The sequence below is a fragment of the Somniosus microcephalus genome, chromosome 28, assembly GCF_052327205.1.
Source record: "Somniosus microcephalus isolate GS21.2 chromosome 28, FLI_Smic_1.0, whole genome shotgun sequence".
Taxonomy (NCBI): domain Eukaryota; kingdom Metazoa; phylum Chordata; class Chondrichthyes; order Squaliformes; family Somniosidae; genus Somniosus; species Somniosus microcephalus.
The window spans coordinates 28,537,706-28,556,510 of record NC_141014.1 but is presented as its reverse complement, the minus strand read 5'-3'; the positions used below and the strand labels follow the sequence as shown (position 1 = coordinate 28,556,510).

Sequence of the window (18,805 nt, the reverse complement as noted above, 5' to 3'; positions counted from 1 at the left end):
CCTGGGCCAAGAGATGAACAGAGGGTACAGTAGCATGAAATAAAAACAGAAAATGCTGGAAATACTCAGGTCAGGCAGCATCTGTGGAGAGAGAAACAGAGTAAGTTGACCTGAAACGTTAACTCTGTTTCTCTCTCCACAGATGCTGCCTGACCTGCTGAGTATTTCCAGCATTTTTTATCGGCACCTAAATATCCAGAAATCTCTCTTAACCGGCAAAATTCAGGAGTAGGTTCAGGTAAGTTTTACTATATATTAGTGGCCGTGTAACCGGGGTTCCTGGATCTGTGGCCGTGTAACCGGGGTTCCTGGACCTGTGGCCGTGTAACCGGGGCTCCTGCACCTGTGGCCGTGTAACCGGGGCTCCTGCACCTGTGGCCGTGTAACCGGGGCTCCTGCACCTGTGGCCGTGTAACCGGGGCTCCTGGATCTGAGGCCGTGTAACCGGGGTTCCTGCACCTGTGGCCGTGTAACCGGGGTTTCTGGATCTGTGGCCGTGTAACCGGGGTTCCAGGATCTGTGGCCGTGTAACCGGGGTTCCCGGATCTGTGGCCGTGTAACCGGGGTTCCCGGATCTGTGGCCGTGTAACCGGGACTCCTGCACAAGTGCCGTGTAACCGGGACTCCTGCACCTGTGGCCGTGTACGGGGCTCTCGTACCTTGGTAAGTATACCCCTCTGTAATCTGGACTTTGAACAACCGGCAGCACGCCGGTCCCGTCGGTGCCGGATACAAAAAAAAAGTGTTTCCTGTACTTTGCTTTTGTACGGTAGCATAGTGGTTATGTTACTGGACTCGTAACCCAGAGGCCCGGACTAGTAACCCAGAGGCCCGGACTAGTGATCCAGAGGCACAAGTTCAAATCCCACCACTTCAGAGAATTTAAATTCAGTTAATTAAATAAATCACGGTGACCATGAAACTACTGGATTGTTACAAAAACCCATCAGGTTCACGAACATCCTTTAGGGAAGGAAATCTGCCGTCCTTACCTAGCAAGCCACTCGGTTGCACCAAACCGCTACAAGTATAACTCCCTCCCTAACGGCACTGTGGGAGTAACTTCACCACACGGACTGCAGCGGTTCAGGAAGGCGGCTCACCACCAACCTTCGCAAGGGGCAATTAAATGCCAGCGACGGATATATAAAAAGAAAAAAGTGGCTACCATTGACCCTGGGTGGTTGGGCGGAGGAACCGAGAGGAAACAGGCTGGGTTCTTTGTCCTGCTCACTGTCCAAATGAAGCCTGCTGGAAAGGGCGTGCCTGTGGACGCTGGGCGAGGAAGGAGGAACGAAATCGGGCTCGGCTGCGATGAACATTCCCTGCCATACTGGTGTCAACACGAACAAAAATGTTAGCAGCTGGGAATAAAATGGGAGTTTTAAATGAAGGGTGTTTTTTTTCCCTGGGTGCGCGAACAAACCGAGGCAGTACCAACAGTTAAAGCAGTGGGGCAGCACAGTCGAGTATTTCTGCCTTTGGTATTGCAACACTTGGGTGTGTCGGCACTAGAGGGCCACGAAGAGCTGCGTGACTGCCAAGCTTCGAGTTACTGCACAGTCCCAGGGCAGTCAAATTTACATTCGAAAACAGATCTATGCAATTGAATTCTGTTCTGAACGGCAAAAAAAAAAAAAACCGCTCTCGTGCATACCTGGGAGGGCAAACAAAAAGGACCAACTTCTGACCAATGTTCCGGCTAATTTTCTTTTGGGGTGCGAGCCCCCTTTAACAGGCTGCGCAGCCCGTTCAAATTACCCGCGGGTTCTCCATTAAAAAGCCGCTGAGCGGCCTGCGCAGGACCTCCAGACCGTTGTGCTGCTCGACAAGAACATTGCTTGTGACCCCCCCCCTCGTGCCACTTTTTTTGCGTACTAAAAATATTCCCCCGCGGTTAGGGGAGCAGCGAGCGGGCTACAATCGGCTGCAGGCTAGGGAGAAGGAGGTTTTAAAAAAAAGTTAGCACGCCCACTCCTTGCTGGACAGGCTCGAAGCTTGGCAGCGCTGGCTCCCACTGTCCAATAGCCTGCCAGCACTCATGGTCTCGGCTTACCGCCAGAGAGCAGCAAGCACTGATGACACAGCAGCCCAGCACGAGTCAAGATTAGGAGGAGGAAGACGACGACAAAAATAAGCAGCCCTTTGAACTACACTAAAAATCACTGGGCGTTACAGTTGGTTGGTTTTAGGGACTTTAGCAGCTCTCTGGTCCCCGAGATTCTACAGAGCACGTAGCAGTGAAAGAAACACAGCTTCCTCGAGACATGCAAGGTTGGAAAGGCCAGTGTTTACTGCCGGTCACTGGTTGCACTGAAAAGATGGTGGCGGCGGTGAACAATGTTCCCTGTAATTTTTTGGGGGGCAGCCCATTCAAAATACCACGCTTGCGCGGCTTTTCTACTTAAATGAAGGCAAGCCGGCCGCGCGGGACCTTCAGAGCGCTGTGCAGCTTAAAGGGAACAATGGGTCAGGGGTCTCAGCGGCTTGTTAAACCACTTCAGAGGGTCGTTACGTGTCAAGCACATTGGCCTGGGACTGGAGGCTCGTATAGGCCAGGCCGGGTAAGGACAGCGGGCTCCCTTCCCTAAAAAAGGACATTAGCGAACCAGTTGGGTTTGAGGTCAATCCAACAGCTCCACCGTCACTTTTACTGATGCCAACGGTTTTAGTTCTCAATTTTAATATGAACTGAATTCAAATGGTCGAACTGCCGCGGTGGGATCCGAACTCCTCTTGGATTATGAATCCAGACTGTGCCGTGTCGCTTTCGCCAGACTCGCGCGCCGTTCCCAATCTTAAGATACAGCACTGGCACACAAGTGTCAGAAAGCAGCAATGTTCCCTGCAAGCTGTGCTTTGCGATGCCGGTTTCTTTTACCGCGCGAGCCCTTTAAATTTCCCCTCGCAGGCCCGGTATTCACAATGGAGATGCCGGTGAGCAGCCTGTGCGGGACCTTTCTCATTATTGTGCGGCTGCGTAGCTCAGAGGGAACATTGGAAAGATCATCTCTCAATCCCCTTCGCTCCCCCCCTCACTCCCAAGTCAGTCAATTATGATAGAAATCAGCAAGAGGGCTGGGAAAACACAAGAGGGCTGGGAAAACACAAGAGGATGTGACAAACTGGTACCTGTGACGCTGAAATGCGCGAAGCGTCTTGCCGCGCTGTAAGATCAGAGGAAGAAACATTGGCGGGAGCACCTCGATGTAACCTCATGCTGACTTTCCGCTCCCTCTCAGCTCGGGAGATGGGTCTCGGTGAGGTATTTGCTGCAACAACACAAAGACGACACACCTTGTTGAATCGAGTTTTGTCGCACAGGAAAGGCTGGTTTGCCGTTTGTAACCAGGCCGGGGGGTTTCCCCAATTGGAGCGCTCTGCTCGGCTCCGCACAGCAGTGCAGGCCAGGCTGCTTCTTCAGGGCCAGACCTGCACTGTGAGTGCGGAGCCAAGATACAACTAAACCACTTGACAATAGAGTACACACACACACCTCGGTGGCTTTTCAAACCACAGGAATGCTCAGCTCCAGGACTCTCTCAGTATTGAGCCTTTCACGTTTACCTTCAACTCCTTGAAAAAGTTACATCAATGGACTTTGCTGTCCTTTCCTCCTGACGGTGTCGAGTTCTGCCAGACTGCCATTTCACAAGCACTCGTCCCTGCTATTATACTGGCCATTTTTTTTATTTTTATAGAATTATAGAAATTTACGGCTCAGGAGGCGGCCATTCGGCCCATCGTGTCTGTGCCGGCCGAAAAAGAGCAATCCAGCCTAATCCCACTTTCCAGCTCTTGGTCCGTGGCCCTGTGGGTTACGGCACTTCAAGTGCATATCCAAGTACTTTTTAAATGCGATGAGAGTTTCTGCCTCTACCACGCTTTCAGGCAGTGAGTTCCAGACCCCCACCACCCTCTGGGTGAAAAAAGTTCTGCTCAACTCCCCTCTAATCCAATTACGTTAAATCCACGCCCCCTGGTTATTGACCTCTCTGCTAAGGGAAACAGATCTTTTTAGCTGGGATTCTCGACAGTGGGGGTGGGGGTCCCGAAACAGCCTAGTGTACGATGGAGGGAAATCTCTGGTTTCTAATCCCGTCCTCGCCAGACAACTCACTCACGCACTTTTCCACCCTCCTGCCCACAGAATCTCGGTGGCTGGCTATCAGGATCAGCAACAAGAACCCTGGCCAATCTCGCCCCTCCCTAGTCCAGGGTACTGGAGGAAGCTGTAACGTGTCTACTGCTCCGCTGGCTGAGTTTAGATAACTCCGCGCAGAGCGAGGACGCAACTCGGGATTGAGAAACAAAAATCGTAACGGAAGGGGCCAGGTACACGGCACTTTTCATGATGGAAACCTCGGGGGCGCAAGAAGGCACAACTTTTTTTAAAAAAGGAGCTGTAGTTTTCGCGGAAGAGATTTCAAGTTTAATTTTAAAGAGCTATTGCTGGAATGCTTACCCACGACAGTTTCCAGCTACGCAATGAACCATTAGGGTACTGTGGTCGCACTAAATGCGCAATAGGACAGCCCAGCTGTTTGGGAGTACCGATTCCAAAATTAGATTCTTGGGAGAGAGGAGGAGGAACAAACTCGCATTTATAGGACACATTTCACACCCTCAGGACCTCCCCCAGCACTTCAGTCAATGGAGTATTTTGAAGTGTTGTCACGATTGTTGCGTAGGCAAACACAGATGCAAATTTGCAAGCAGCAAGCTCCCACAATAACGTTTCCTACATTACAACAAGGACGACACTTCAAAATACTTCACTGGCTGTAGAGCACTTTGGGATGTCCAGAGACTGTTAAAGGCGCTATATAAAGGCAAGTCATTCTTTCATAAAAAGCAAGAAATGACCAGTTAGTCTTTCTTGGTGATGAACACTGAGCGATAAATATTGGCTTGAACACGGGAGAACTTTCCTGCTCTTTGAATAGTCATGGGATCTTCCAAATCTACCTGAACCGGGGAGGAGGTGCGCCTCCCCTTGGTTGATCCGTATGCCCGATATGAGACTCCTGAAACAAGCGCTCTACTCGGAGCTCCGACACAGCAAGAGAGCCCCAGGTGGGTAGAGGAAACGTTTCAAGGACACCCTCAAAGCCTCCTTGAAAAAGTGCAACATCCTCACCGACACCTGGGAATCCCTGGCCCAAGACCGCACAAAGTGGAGGAGAAGCATCTGGGAAGGCGCCGAACACCTCGAGTCTCTTCGCCGGGAGCAAGCGGAAGCCAAGTGCAGGCAGCGCACGTCAACCCAAGCACCCCACCCACCCGCCCCTTCAACCACCGTCTGCCCCACCTGTGACAGAGACTGTAGGTCCCACATTGGACTCATCAGTCACCTGAGAACTCATTTTTAATGTGGAAGCAAGTCATCCTCGGTTCCGAGGGACTGCCTAAGAGGAGGAAGATCAGAAAGACCATTCAGCACTGCACTGAAGTGTCAGTCTAGATTATGTGCTCAAGGTTATCATATAGCCGAACATTTGTTGTCAGGGAATTACTAGGATTCTATAATTAAGGATCGAGTGGCCGACCACCTTGAAAATTCTCAGCTGATCAGAGAGCCAGCATGGGTTTGTAAAGGACATGCCTAGCGAACCTGATTGAATTTTTTGAAGAGGTGATTGAAGTAGGAAGAACAAGGAGAGGCAATATTAACTAAAGGGGGTGCATGAACAGAGACCGGGGGGGGGTATATGTGCACACGTTGTTGAAGGTAGCAGGGCAGGTTGAGAAAGTGGTTAAAAAAGCTTACGGGATTCCTGGGCTTCATAAATAGAGGCATAGAGTATAAAAGCGTGGAAATTATGATGAACCTTTATAAAACACTGGTCCGGCCTCAACTGGAGTATTGTGTCCAATTCTGGGCACCGCACTTTAGGAAGGATGTGAAGACCTTAGAGAGGGTGCAGAAAAGATTTATGAGAATGATTCCAGGGATGAGGGACTTCAGTTACGTGGATAGACTGGAGAAGCTGGGGTTGTTCTCCTTGGAGCAGAGAAGGTTGAGAGGAGATCTGATAGAGGTGTTCAAAATCATGAGGGGTCTGGGCAGAGTAGATAGAGAGAAACTGTTCCCATTGGCGGAAGGGTCGAGAACCAGAGGACACAGTTTTAAGGTGATTGGCAGAAGAACCAAAGGCGACATGAGGCAAAATGAGTGGTTAGGATCTGGAATGCACTGCCTGAAAGGGTGGTGGAGGCAGATTCAATCGTGGCTTTCAAAAGGAAGTTGGATAAGTACCTGAAGGAAAGAATTTGCAGGGCTACGGGGAAAGGGCGGGGGAGTGGGACTAGCTGAAGTGCTTTGCAGAGAGCCGGCACGGGCTCGACGGGCCAAATGGCTGCCTCCTGTGCTGTAACCGTTCTATGATTCTAAGTAGTCGATAGGGGAATGTCTATGGATGTATTTATATGGACTTCCAGAAGACATTCGCTAAAGTCCCACATAAAAAAGTCTGTTTTGGAATTGAGGGCAAATTATTGACCTGGTTAGGAAATTGGCTGAGCGGCAGGAGACAGAGAGTAGGGATAATGGGCAGGTACGCTAATTGGCAGGATGTGACTAGTGGCACCCCTCAGGGATCTGTGTTGGAGCCTCAACTATTCACTGTATTTAAAAATGACTTAAATGACGAGATCAGAGAGCCACATATCCAAGTTTGCCGATGACACGAAGATAGGCGGCATTGTAAGCAATGTAGATGGAAGCATAAAATTACAGCGATGTTGATAGATTCAGTGAATGGGCAAAACTGTGGCAAATGGATTGCAATATAGGCAAGTAAGGTCATCCACTTTGGATCTAAAAAGGACAGAGTACTTTATAAATGGTGAAAAGCTAGAAGCGGTGGAGGTCCAGAGAGACTTAAGAGGTCCATGTACATTGATCATTAAAATGTCATGGACAGGTACAAAAAATAAATCAAAAAGGCTAATGGGATGCTGGTCTTTATATCTAGATGATTAGAATACAAGGGGTGAGAAGTTATGCTGCAGCTATACAAAGTTAGACCACACCTGGGAATATTGTGAGCAGTTCTGGGCATCACATCTTGGGTAGCACATATTGATTGGCCTTGGAGGGAGTGCAGCGTAGGTTTACCAGAATGATGCCTGAACTCCAGGGGTTAAATTAGGAGAGATTACACAAACTAGGGTTGTATTCCCTGGAATTTAGACTAAGGGCGATTTGGTCGAAGTTTAAGCTATTAAGTGGAACAGACAGGGTAGATAGAGAGAAACTATTTCCGCTGGTTGGGGAGTCTAGGACGAGGGGGCAGCTAAACATTAGAGCCAGGCCTTTCAGGAGTGAAATTAGGAAACACTTCGACACACAAAGGGTGGTAGAAGTTTGGAACTCTCTTCCGCAAACGGCAATTGATGCTGGATCAATTGTTAATTTTAAATCGAGATCGATAGATTTTTTAGGTATTAAGGGATATGGGGCAAAGGCGGGTATATGGAGTCAGGTCACAGATCAGCCATGATCTCACTGAATGACAGAGCAGGCTCGAGGGGCTGAATGGTCTCCTCCTGCTCCCGTGTTCCCAAGTCGCCAGGGTGGGGCTTGAACCCACAGCCTACAGAGCTACCACGAGAGTGCTTTCAACAGAGCCAAGCTAAGAAACACATTATGCTTTGAGATAATTCAACAGATTGTTTTTGGGGTCTGAATATCTAAAGCTGCGAATTGCTTTACAGCATTAGCCGGCCACAGTGCAATAGAAACATAGAAGATAGGAGGAGTAGGCCATTCGGCCCCTCGAGCCTGCTCCGCCATTCAATGCGAATGGAGAGAGAATACTGACCAGACTGCTGTGCTCGAGACGCCTGGGAAGGCAGCACTGCATCTTGTCCGTTCCGTAACCGGTTGCCAACTGCACCGGCTACCGTTCCGGGAGGGAGGACTCGCGTTGCCGAACTGCGGGTCTGCACCACACGCTCTTCCCGTTCATGCTCTCGGCGCTCCCGCTCACTTTCCTCTGGGGTCCGACCTGCGCCCTGAAAATCAGGAAAAGATCATCGGCTCATATTGAATGATGCAGCAATGCATTTTGGTGCGTGTGGGGTGTAGCGGAAGAAGGGCGAGAAGCAAACAGTTTCAGAAATGGAGGGGAGAGAGAGAGTGTGTGTGGGGGGGAGGAGAGAGAGAGAGAGAGAGAGAGAGAGAGAGAGAGAGTGTGGGGGGGAGAGAGAGAGAGAGAGAGAGAGTGGGGGGGGAGAGAGAGAGCACGCGCGTGGGGGGGGGGGGGGGGGAGAGGGGGGGGAAGAGAGAGCGCGGGGGGAGAGAGAGAGAGAGAGCGCGGGGGGGGAGAGAGAGAGAGAGAGCGAGCGAGGGGGGAGAGAGAGCGAGCGAGGGGGGAGAGAGAGCGAGCGAGGGGGGAGAGAGAGCGAGCGAGGGGGGAGAGAGAGCGAGCGAGGGGGGAGAGAGAGAGAGCGAGGGGGGAGAGAGAGAGAGCGAGGGGGGAGAGAGAGAGAGAGAGCGAGGGGGGAGAGAGAGAGAGCGAGGGGGGAGAGAGAGAGAGAGAGCGAGGGGGGAGAGAGAGAGAGAGCGAGGGGGGAGAGAGAGAGAGAGCGCGAGGGGGGAGAGAGAGAGAGCGCGCGAGGGGGGGAGAGAGAGAGAGAGCGAGGGGGGAGAGAGAGAGAGCGAGGGGGGAGAGAGAGAGCGAGGGGGAGAGAGAGAGAGAGAGCGAGGGGGGAGAGAGAGAGAGAGCGAGGGGGGAGAGAGAGAGAGAGCGAGGGGGGAGAGAGAGAGAGAGCGAGGGGGGAGAGAGAGAGAGAGAGCGAGGGGGGAGAGAGAGAGAGCGAGGGGGGAGAGAGAGAGAGCGAGGGGGGAGAGAGAGAGAGAGCGAGGGGGGAGAGAGAGAGCACGCGCGTGGGGGGGGGGAGAGGGGGGGAAGAGAGAGCGCGGGGGGAGAGAGAGAGAGCGAGCGAGGGGGGAGAGAGAGAGAGCGAGGGGGGAGAGAGAGAGAGAGCGAGGGGGGAGAGAGAGAGAGCGAGGGGGGAGAGAGAGAGAGCGCGAGGGGGGAGAGAGAGAGAGCGCGAGGGGGGAGAGAGAGAGAGAGAGAGCGAGGGGGGAGAGAGAGAGAGAGAGAGCGAGGGGGGAGAGAGAGAGAGAGCGAGGGGGGAGAGAGAGAGAGCGAGGGGGGAGAGAGAGCGAGGGGGGAGAGAGAGAGAGCGCGAGGGGGGAGAGAGAGAGAGCGCGAGGGGGGAGAGAGAGAGAGAGAGAGCGAGGGGGGAGAGAGAGAGAGAGAGAGCGAGGGGGGAGAGAGAGAGAGAGCGAGGGGGGAGAGAGAGAGAGCGAGGGGGGAGAGAGAGAGAGCGAGGGGGGAGAGAGAGAGAGAGCGAGGGGGGAGAGAGAGAGAGAGCGAGGGGGGAGAGAGAGAGAGAGCGAGGGGGGAGAGAGAGAGAGAGCGAGGGGGGAGAGAGAGAGAGAGCGAGGGGGGAGAGAGAGAGCGAGGGGGGAGAGAGAGAGAGCGAGGGGGGAGAGAGAGCGAGCGAGAGCGAGCGAGGGGGGAGAGAGAGAGAGCGAGGGGGGAGAGAGAGAGAGAGCGAGGGGGGAGAGAGAGAGAGCGAGGGGGAGAGAGAGAGAGCGAGGGGGGAGAGAGAGAGAGCGAGGGGGGAGAGAGAGAGAGCGAGGGGGGAGAGAGAGAGCGAGGGGGGAGAGAGAGAGAGCGAGGGGGGAGAGAGAGAGAGCGAGGGGGGAGAGAGAGAGAGAGCGAGGGGGGAGAGAGAGAGCGAGGGGGGAGAGAGAGAGCGAGGGGGGAGAGAGAGAGCGAGGGGGGAGAGAGAGAGCGAGGGGGAGAGAGAGAGCGAGGGGGAGAGAGAGAGAGAGAGAGCGAGGGGGGAGAGAGAGAGAGAGCGAGGGGGGAGAGAGAGCGAGGGGGAGAGAGAGAGAGCGAGGGGGGAGAGAGAGAGAGCGAGGGGGGAGAGAGAGAGAGAGCGAGGGGGGAGAGAGAGAGAGAGAGAGCGAGGGGGGAGAGAGAGAGAGAGAGAGCGAGGGGGGAGAGAGAGAGAGAGAGCGAGGGGGGAGAGAGAGAGAGCGAGGGGGGAGAGAGAGAGAGAGCGAGGGGGGAGAGAGAGAGCGAGGGGGGAGAGAGAGAGCGAGGGGGGAGAGAGAGAGAGCGAGGGGGGAGAGAGAGAGAGCGAGGGGGGAGAGAGAGAGAGCGAGGGGGAGAGAGAGAGAGCGAGGGGGGAGAGAGAGAGAGCGAGGGGGGAGAGAGAGAGAGCGAGGGGGGAGAGAGAGAGAGCGAGGGGGGAGAGAGAGAGAGCGAGGGGGGAGAGAGAGAGAGCGAGGGGGGAGAGAGAGAGAGCGAGGGGGGAGAGAGAGAGAGCGAGGGGGGAGAGAGAGAGAGCGAGGGGGGAGAGAGAGAGAGCGAGGGGGGAGAGAGAGAGAGCGAGGGGGGAGAGAGAGAGAGCGAGGGGGGAGAGAGAGAGAGCGAGGGGGGAGAGAGAGAGAGCGAGGGGGGAGAGAGAGAGAGCGAGGGGGGAGAGAGAGAGAGCGAGGGGGGAGAGAGAGAGAGCGAGGGGGGAGAGAGAGAGAGCGAGGGGGGAGAGAGAGAGAGCGAGGGGGGAGAGAGAGAGAGCGAGGGGGGAGAGAGAGAGAGCGAGGGGGGAGAGAGAGAGAGCGAGGGGGGAGAGAGAGAGAGCGAGGGGGGAGAGAGAGAGAGCGAGGGGGGAGAGAGAGAGAGCGAGGGGGGAGAGAGAGAGAGCGAGGGGGGAGAGAGAGAGAGCGAGGGGGGAGAGAGAGAGCGCGAGGGGGGAGAGAGAGAGCGCGAGGGGGGAGAGAGAGAGCGCGAGGGGGGAGAGAGAGAGAGCGAGGGGGGAGAGAGAGAGAGCGAGGGGGAGAGAGAGAGAGCGAGGGGGGAGAGAGAGAGAGCGAGGGGGGAGAGAGAGAGAGCGAGGGGGGAGAGAGAGAGAGCGAGGGGGGAGAGAGAGAGAGCGAGGGGGGAGAGAGAGCGAGCGAGGGGGAGAGAGAGCGAGCGAGGGGGGAGAGAGAGCGAGCGAGGGGGGAGAGAGAGCGAGCGAGGGGGAGAGAGAGAGAGCGAGGGGGGAGAGAGAGAGAGCGAGGGGGGGAGAGAGAGAGAGCGAGGGGGGAGAGAGAGAGAGCGAGGGGGGAGAGAGAGAGAGCGAGGGGGGAGAGAGAGAGAGCGAGGGGGGAGAGAGAGAGAGCGAGGGGGGAGAGAGAGAGAGCGAGGGGGGAGAGAGAGAGAGCGAGGGGGGAGAGAGAGAGAGCGAGGGGGGAGAGAGAGAGAGCGAGGGGGGAGAGAGAGAGAGCGAGGGGGGAGAGAGAGAGAGCGAGGGGGAGAGAGAGAGAGAGCGAGGGGGGAGAGAGAGAGAGAGCGAGGGGGGAGAGAGAGAGAGAGCGAGGGGGGAGAGAGAGAGAGAGCGAGGGGGAGAGAGAGAGAGAGCGAGGGGGGAGAGAGAGAGAGAGCGAGGGGGGAGAGAGAGAGAGAGCGAGGGGGAGAGAGAGAGAGAGCGAGGGGGGAGAGAGAGAGAGAGCGAGGGGGGAGAGAGAGAGAGAGCGAGGGGGGAGAGAGAGAGAGAGCGAGGGGGGAGAGAGAGAGAGAGCGAGGGGGGAGAGAGAGAGAGAGCGAGGGGGGAGAGAGAGAGAGAGCGAGGGGGGAGAGAGAGAGAGAGCGAGGGGGGAGAGAGAGAGAGAGCGAGGGGGGAGAGAGAGAGAGAGCGAGGGGGGAGAGAGAGAGAGAGCGAGGGGGGAGAGAGAGAGAGAGCGAGGGGGGGAGAGAGAGAGAGCGAGGGGGGAGAGAGAGAGAGCGAGGGGGGAGAGAGAGAGAGCGAGGGGGGAGAGAGAGAGAGCGAGGGGGGAGAGAGAGAGAGCGAGGGGGGAGAGAGAGAGAGCGAGGGGGGAGAGAGAGAGAGCGAGGGGGGAGAGAGAGAGAGCGAGGGGGGAGAGAGAGAGAGCGAGGGGGGAGAGAGAGAGCGAGGGGGGAGAGAGAGAGAGCGAGGGGGAGAGAGAGAGAGCGAGGGGGGAGAGAGAGAGCGAGGGGGGAGAGAGAGAGAGCGAGGGGGGAGAGAGAGAGAGCGAGGGGGGAGAGAGAGAGAGCGAGGGGGGAGAGAGAGAGAGCGAGGGGGGAGAGAGAGAGCGAGGGGGGAGAGAGAGAGAGCGAGGGGGGAGAGAGAGAGAGCGAGGGGGGAGAGAGAGAGAGCGAGGGGGAGAGAGAGAGAGCGAGGGGGGAGAGAGAGAGAGCGAGGGGGGAGAGAGAGAGAGCGAGGGGGGAGAGAGAGAGAGCGAGGGGGGAGAGAGAGAGCGAGGGGGGAGAGAGAGAGCGAGGGGGAGAGAGCGAGCGAGGGGGAGAGAGCGAGCGAGGGGGAGAGAGCGAGCGAGGGGGAGAGAGAGAGAGCGAGGGGGGAGAGAGAGAGAGCGAGGGGGAGAGAGAGAGAGCGAGGGGGGAGAGAGAGAGAGAGAGCGAGGGGGGGAGAGAGAGCGAGGGGGGGAGAGAGAGAGCGAGGGGGGGAGAGAGAGAGCGCGAGGGGGGAGAGAGAGAGCGCGAGGGGGGAGGAGAGAGAGAGAGAGAGAGAGAGAGAGGGGGGGAGGAGAGAGAGAGAGAGAGAGAGAGAGCGCGCGAGCGGGGGGAGAGAGAGAGAGAGAGAGAGAGCGAGCGGGGGGGGGGGGAGAGAGAGCACGCGGGGGGAGAGAGAGCACAAGAGAGAGCGGGGAGAGAGAGAGAGAGAGAGCGCGAGAGCGAGCGAGGGGGGGGAGAGAGAGAGAGCGAGCGCGAGGAGAGAAATAGCGAGAGCGAGCACGAGAGAGAGAGCGAGCGAGCGAGCGGGGGGGAAGAGAGAGAGAGAGAGAGAGAGAGAGAGAGAGAGAGAGAGAGAGGGGGGGAGGGGGAGGGGGGAGAGCGAGCACACACACACACACGCCAATTCCAGCTCTGACAGCAATTCCCAGCAGTTTCATTGATGAACAGGTTTCAAATCAATTAAAACTCTTTACTAAAGAGCCAAAGCAACCCACCGTTAATTCACTGTAAAAGATTCCACCCAAAACATTGACCATTCCTTGCTTCTAGATGCTGACTGCCAACTATACATATCCCCAAACATTCTCCCGTGTCCTGTGCTAGTCTCCAGTGAGGAGCCGCGCGGACTGAGCACTTCCAACACCAACCACGTGTGGCTTCAACCAGTGAAGGGCAAGGCTCGCAGTGGGAGCATCTCTCTGGGAAATATAAAGACGACACAAGTAATACTGGCACTGTCGGCCAAGACTAGGGGCAAGCTAATGTTCAAAAGCTGTGTCACATTTGTTTGGGGGGGGGGGGTGGAGGGAAAGAGACAGTTGACCGAGGTGCACAGGGTGCCATCACTTGAAGGGAAAGCCATTTGACAATCAATCAATCACCCACGAGGTTTCGACAACTCCTCTGCACAACGAGTAGCAGGAGCTGAAGAATTTCATGCTGCAATTACTCGTGTGACTCGCCGACTCAAAAACAAACTAAAAATAAGAGACACAAATTGGTGGCGGGTGACTAACGCGAGCGAGCTTCTCTTTCCTGGTGGTCGCGACGCTCCTTTTGGATCTCGCTGACTGGGCCCCAAATATAAAGATGGATTTTAACGTATTAATGCGCGAGGAGATCGCTAACCCCCCCCCCACCCATTTAAGTACATATATATGTTTTTTTGCTTTGAAGTGACAGCATTTTTCAGTTTTGTTTATATAACCATCACTTCAAAAAAAAAAAATGATTCTCCTGTTAAAGAAAGGCTTGCATTTATGTAGCGCCTTTCACGGCCTCGGGGATCTCCAAAAGCGATTTACAGTGCAGCCAATTTGCGCACAGCAAGGTCCCACAAACAGCAATGTGATAATGAGCAGATAATTTTGGAAAAAGTGATGTTGATCAAGGGATTAAGTATTGGCCAGGACACCGTCGAGAGAACTACCCTGCTGTTCAGACCAGGCCTCGGTTTACTATCTCATCCAAAAGATGGCACCTCAGACAGTGCAGCGCGCCCTCGGCCTGGATTTTGCGCTCCAGCCCCTTGGAGTAGGAGTTGAACCCAAAACCAGACTCGGGAGGAGAGAGCGCGCCGCTACCCACTGAGCACCGGCTACAAACGGCTAAGCACTTTGAGACAGATGCCTGGAGGATGCGATAACCGCTATATACAGGAAACTCTTTTTATCCGGCACCGACGTACTGCCAGTTGATCAAAAAGTCCGGATTACAGAGAGGTATACTTACTAAAGGTACGAGAGCCCCGTACACGGCCACAGATCCAGGCGTCCCTGTTGCATGGCAACAAGCGCAGGAACCTCGGTTACACAGCCACAGATCCAGGCGTCTCTGTTGCATGGCAACAGGTGCAGGAACCCCGGTTACACGGCCACAGATCCAGGAACCCCGGTTACACGGCCACTAATATATGAAGTAAAAACTTACCTGAACCTACTCCTGAATTTTGCCGGTTAAGAGAGATTTCCGGTTATTTAGGTGCCGGTAAAAAAAAAAGTTTCCTGTAATTGTACTTCCTCTCTCGGTATTTCTACACGAGTTGCCACAGCTCAAAGTAACCGTGTTGTGCATGAAATGCTTTGAGGCGTCTTGGTAAAGGGGATGAGGCACAATTTTAAAAAAAAGTAGGCTTTCCTTGCGATTAAAATCCAAGTGATACATTTTTAGAAAGACCAATGTGTTTTTTTTTTTTTAAAACCCCATTTCCAGCACCGAGTTTACATGCTTAATGCGCCAGCACTTACAAACTTCAGCATGTTCCAATCGAAGACGTAGTCGTAAGAGAAGCCCTGTCGGTGGAATAGATTCCGGAAAAGCTGGCGCAGGTACGAGTAATCGGGCTTGTCATCAAAACGCAAAGAGCGACAGAAGTTCAGGTAGGTAGAAAACTCAGCTGAGGGGGGGAGGAAAGGAAACAAAAAATTAGGATCACAGCAATATCAAAACAGACCCAAATGAGCTGAGAAAAACTGGGAAGGCCCGGGGTCAGTGACAAACTCTTGGTGAGACAAGCAATAATATTCAGAAAGGGGTGGGGGGGGGGCGGACGGAGAGAAACAGAAGATGCACAACAGACTTGGTTCACAACCTGTAAAATTCTCTCCCCACCGCCGTATAGCAATCCGACTTCAAATGAAAAGCCAAACGGTGAAAAGGAAAGGCAGGCGCAGCCAGCAATACTCCTTTAAGCTGCGCGGCGCTCTCTGCTCCCGCGCAGCCAGCTCACCAGCTTTTAAATAGGAATGTGCGATATTTTGAATACGGCCCCATAAAGAGGTGGTGCACCCCAGCCACCCCCCGCAAAAAAAAAAAGTTAAGGAAACACTGGACGTCAGGATGGGCAAAGCTCACACACTTGAGTACTCAAAACAATGGGATGTTTGGTATGAAAGTACAAGAACCACCATCTGCCTCAGCCAGTGGTAGGGAAATTATTGGAAAAAATTCTGAGGGACGGAATTAGTCTCCAGTTGGAGAGGCAAGGATTAATTAGGGATAGCCAGCATGGCTTTGTCAAAGGAAGATCGTGTCTGACCAATTTGATTGAATTTTTTGAGGGGGCGACTAGGTGTGTGGATGTGGTTTACATGGATTTCAGTAAGGCTTTTGATAAAGTCCCGCATAGGAGACTGGTCAGGAAGGTAAGAGCCCATGGGATCCAGGGTGCCTTGGCACATTGGATCCAAAACTGGCTTAGTGGCAGAAGGCAGAGGGTGATGGTGGAAGGTTGTTTTTGTGACTGGAAGCCTGTGTCCAGTGGGGTACTGCAGGGCTCGGTGCTGGGTCCCTTGCGGTTTGTGGTCTACATTAATGATTTGGATGTGAATGTAAAAGGTATGATCAGTAAGTTCGCAGATGACACAAAAATTGGTGGGGTGGTAAATAGCGAGGAGAGAAGCCTCAGGCTACAGGACGATATAGATGGGTTGGTCAGATGGGCGGAACAGTGGCAAATGGAATTTAACCCTGAAAAGTGTGAGGTGATGCATTTTGGACGGACTAAGGAGGCAAGGGAATACACAATGAATGGTAAGACCCTAGGAAAGACAGAGGATCAGAGGGACCTTGGTGTGCATGTACATAGATCCCTGAAGGCAGCAGGACAGATAGATAAGGTGGTTAAAAAGGCATATGGGATACTTATATTCTATGCCTCGGCTAATGAAGGCAAGAGCAGGGAGGTTATGATGTAGCTGTACAAAACGCTGGTAAGGCCACAGCTGGAGTACTGTGTGCAGTTCTGGTCGCCACACTATAGAAAGGATGTGATTGCTTTGGAGAGGGTGCAGAGGAGATTTACCAGGATGTTACCTGGGCTGGAGCGCTTCAGCTATGAAGAAAGACTGGACAGGCTGGGGTTGTTTTCCTTGGAGCAGAGAAGGCTGAGGGGGGACCTGATTGAGGTGTACAAAATTATGAGGGGCATAGATAGGGTAGATAGAAAGGAACTTTTCCCCTTTGTAGAGGGGTCAATAACCAGGGGGTATAGATTCAAGGTAAGGGACAGGAGGTTTAGAGGGGATTTGAGGAAAAACTTTTTCACCCAGAGGGTGGTTGGAATCTGGAACTCTGCCTGAAAGGGTGGTAGGGGCAGGAACCCTCACAACATTCAAGAAGCATTTGGATGAGCACTTGAAATGCCATAGCATACAAGGCTACGGACCAAATGCTGGAAAATGGGATTAGATTAGACAGGGCTTGATGGCCGGCGCGGACGCGATGGGACGAAGGGCCTCTTTCTGTGCTGTATAACTATGACTCTAACCGTCGTACGTTGGTCAGGGGTTTTATGTCAGCTCAGCAACAGTTGGGAATCTGAACAGGGAGTTGTACGCAACTTAGTCGCATGATCCGAAACTAAATGAGGAGCTCCAGTTAGCAGCGCTAGTGAGAAGGCATCATCGGGTCACTGTGCCTCGTGCTTGGCAACATTATGCTAGGTTAAAAATGATGCCCGCTTCCTTACAACCAGCGTGGCATCAACTCATTTGACAGGCTGCCAGACTCAAAACTGGTGACGCGGCAAGTTCTCTGCCATCGCGGACCCGTCTGTCAAACAACTCAGCACGGCAGCGAAAACCGTAACTGGCTGATTTCTGTGTCAATAGTGAGCCAATGAAAAGTAGAACAAGTAGACTTTGGGGCATGATTTGGAGGTGCGGAGCAGCGCGGGGGGGATTACAGGGGCCAGTGGTGAAGTACATAGGTGCATCACTGTATCCTTTCTCCTAAAGGAAAATTCCAATGTGCGCGCGCTAACACAAGAGGCTCATGTGGGTATGTGCACATTGGATGGCGTTGTAGTAAGCTAAAAGGGTCCATTCCCCCCCATTTGTGTCGGGTTCGGTGACGTCAGCTGCAGCAGCAATGCGAGTGTGTGCGTATATTAAGTATAAAAATGGAGAATGCATGGTGGCGCACTAGTGGCCTCAGGGTGGAGGAGGAGGAGGGAGGAAAGGAAAAGGAAGGAAATGTCAGGGTTTCTGCTCGTGATCGCGATCCAGTGACCCTGCTGCAAAACGCACACGGTGACAGGACGAGGACACGACTGGGCTGGGCTGCGAGGTCTTCCGCGATTGAACAGCCTCACCTCGCGTTATGAAGGGCAGCCACTTGGGCATGGTATTGGAGGGACGCCAATACCCACCGGTCTATGCCCAGAGAGCCTGTGACTTCAGGAGTGGGGAAGGGTGCGAGTAAAGTAATCAGTATAGATTTTAAACTGGGTGCCCCTTATTACATTATGAAACAGCGACGACGACGACTTCAAAACAGGAACCCGGGGGGGGGGGGGGGACACTCACACGGATAGCTCTTGCACAATACTTCGATCGGAGTCGACATCTTTTTCTCGCTGATGCGCTCGTACTTCTGCCGTTTTGTGGCTGCTTTGAGTCCCTGCCATGGCAACGAGCCCAAGTTAAAATACATCAGGACGTAGCCCAGTGACTCCAGGTCATCACGGCGACTTTGTTCTGTGGAGATTTTAATTTATTTAAAAAAGTCAGGAGCCAAGATTTACATGGAATAACGAGCAGTGGCATGAAGGAATTAGTTCTAAATTCACTACCCAATGTTCGGCAAAAAGTCTCTCTCAACTTCCCACATCAAACATTTCTACAGTATTCTCCTCCTCGTGCTTACGGCATAAAATTTGGAGCAAGACCAATCAAGTTGGCCTGCCCCTTCCTCAGGCCATGCATGCCATCAATCGTGGACTCCTTCCCTTATCCCCGCACCCCCCCACCCAAGATATCCATTCTCTCCCGACATCTTTTCCGATGCATTAATCTCTCTGGAACCCCCACATCCCCTTTCTCGGTAGGTACTACAGCGGGTCATAGCGACCCTCTTGCTCACCGATGCCCAGATGGGTGTTGATGGAGGCATACCGCGCCGTGCCGGTCAGGTTCTTGTTTTCCCGGTACGGGATGTGTTGGTGAGTCCGTGCGTCGCGGGTACTTCTTGGCCAGGCCAAAGTCAATGATATAAACCAGGTTGCCCTTCTTGCCCAAGCCCATGAGGAAGTTGTCTGGTTTAACGTCACGGTGGATAAAGTTTTTGGAATGAATGTACTCAATTCGACTGATCTGGAAAAAAACATTAAAGCGTCAACACACAGAATCACAAATCGGGGGTTCAGTAATCTGCTCCTGAAGGTTAAGACATTCACCAACCTGGCCCTTGCATTGGTTGGCTTCTTGAGATAGGATATATGGCACAGAAACAGGCCATGCCGGCGGTTATGCTCCACTCGAGCCTCCTCCCGTCTTTCTTCATCTAACGCTATCAGTGTAACA

The 18,805-nt window shown here is 53.8% G+C and overlaps 1 protein-coding gene across 1 annotated transcript in view; it reads right to left on the bottom strand.

The window, feature by feature from the left end:
• Positions 1 to 18,805, bottom strand: part of LOC147099470 (casein kinase I-like) — a 67,750-nt gene that overhangs the window by 9,587 nt on the left and 39,358 nt on the right. The window contains 6 exon segments of the mRNA XM_085969644.1: positions 3,133 to 3,272; positions 7,827 to 8,019; positions 14,750 to 14,898; positions 17,810 to 17,980; positions 18,366 to 18,462; positions 18,464 to 18,595. Coding sequence (XP_085825770.1) covers positions 3,133 to 3,272; positions 7,827 to 8,019; positions 14,750 to 14,898; positions 17,810 to 17,980; positions 18,366 to 18,462; positions 18,464 to 18,595 — 882 coding nt within the window.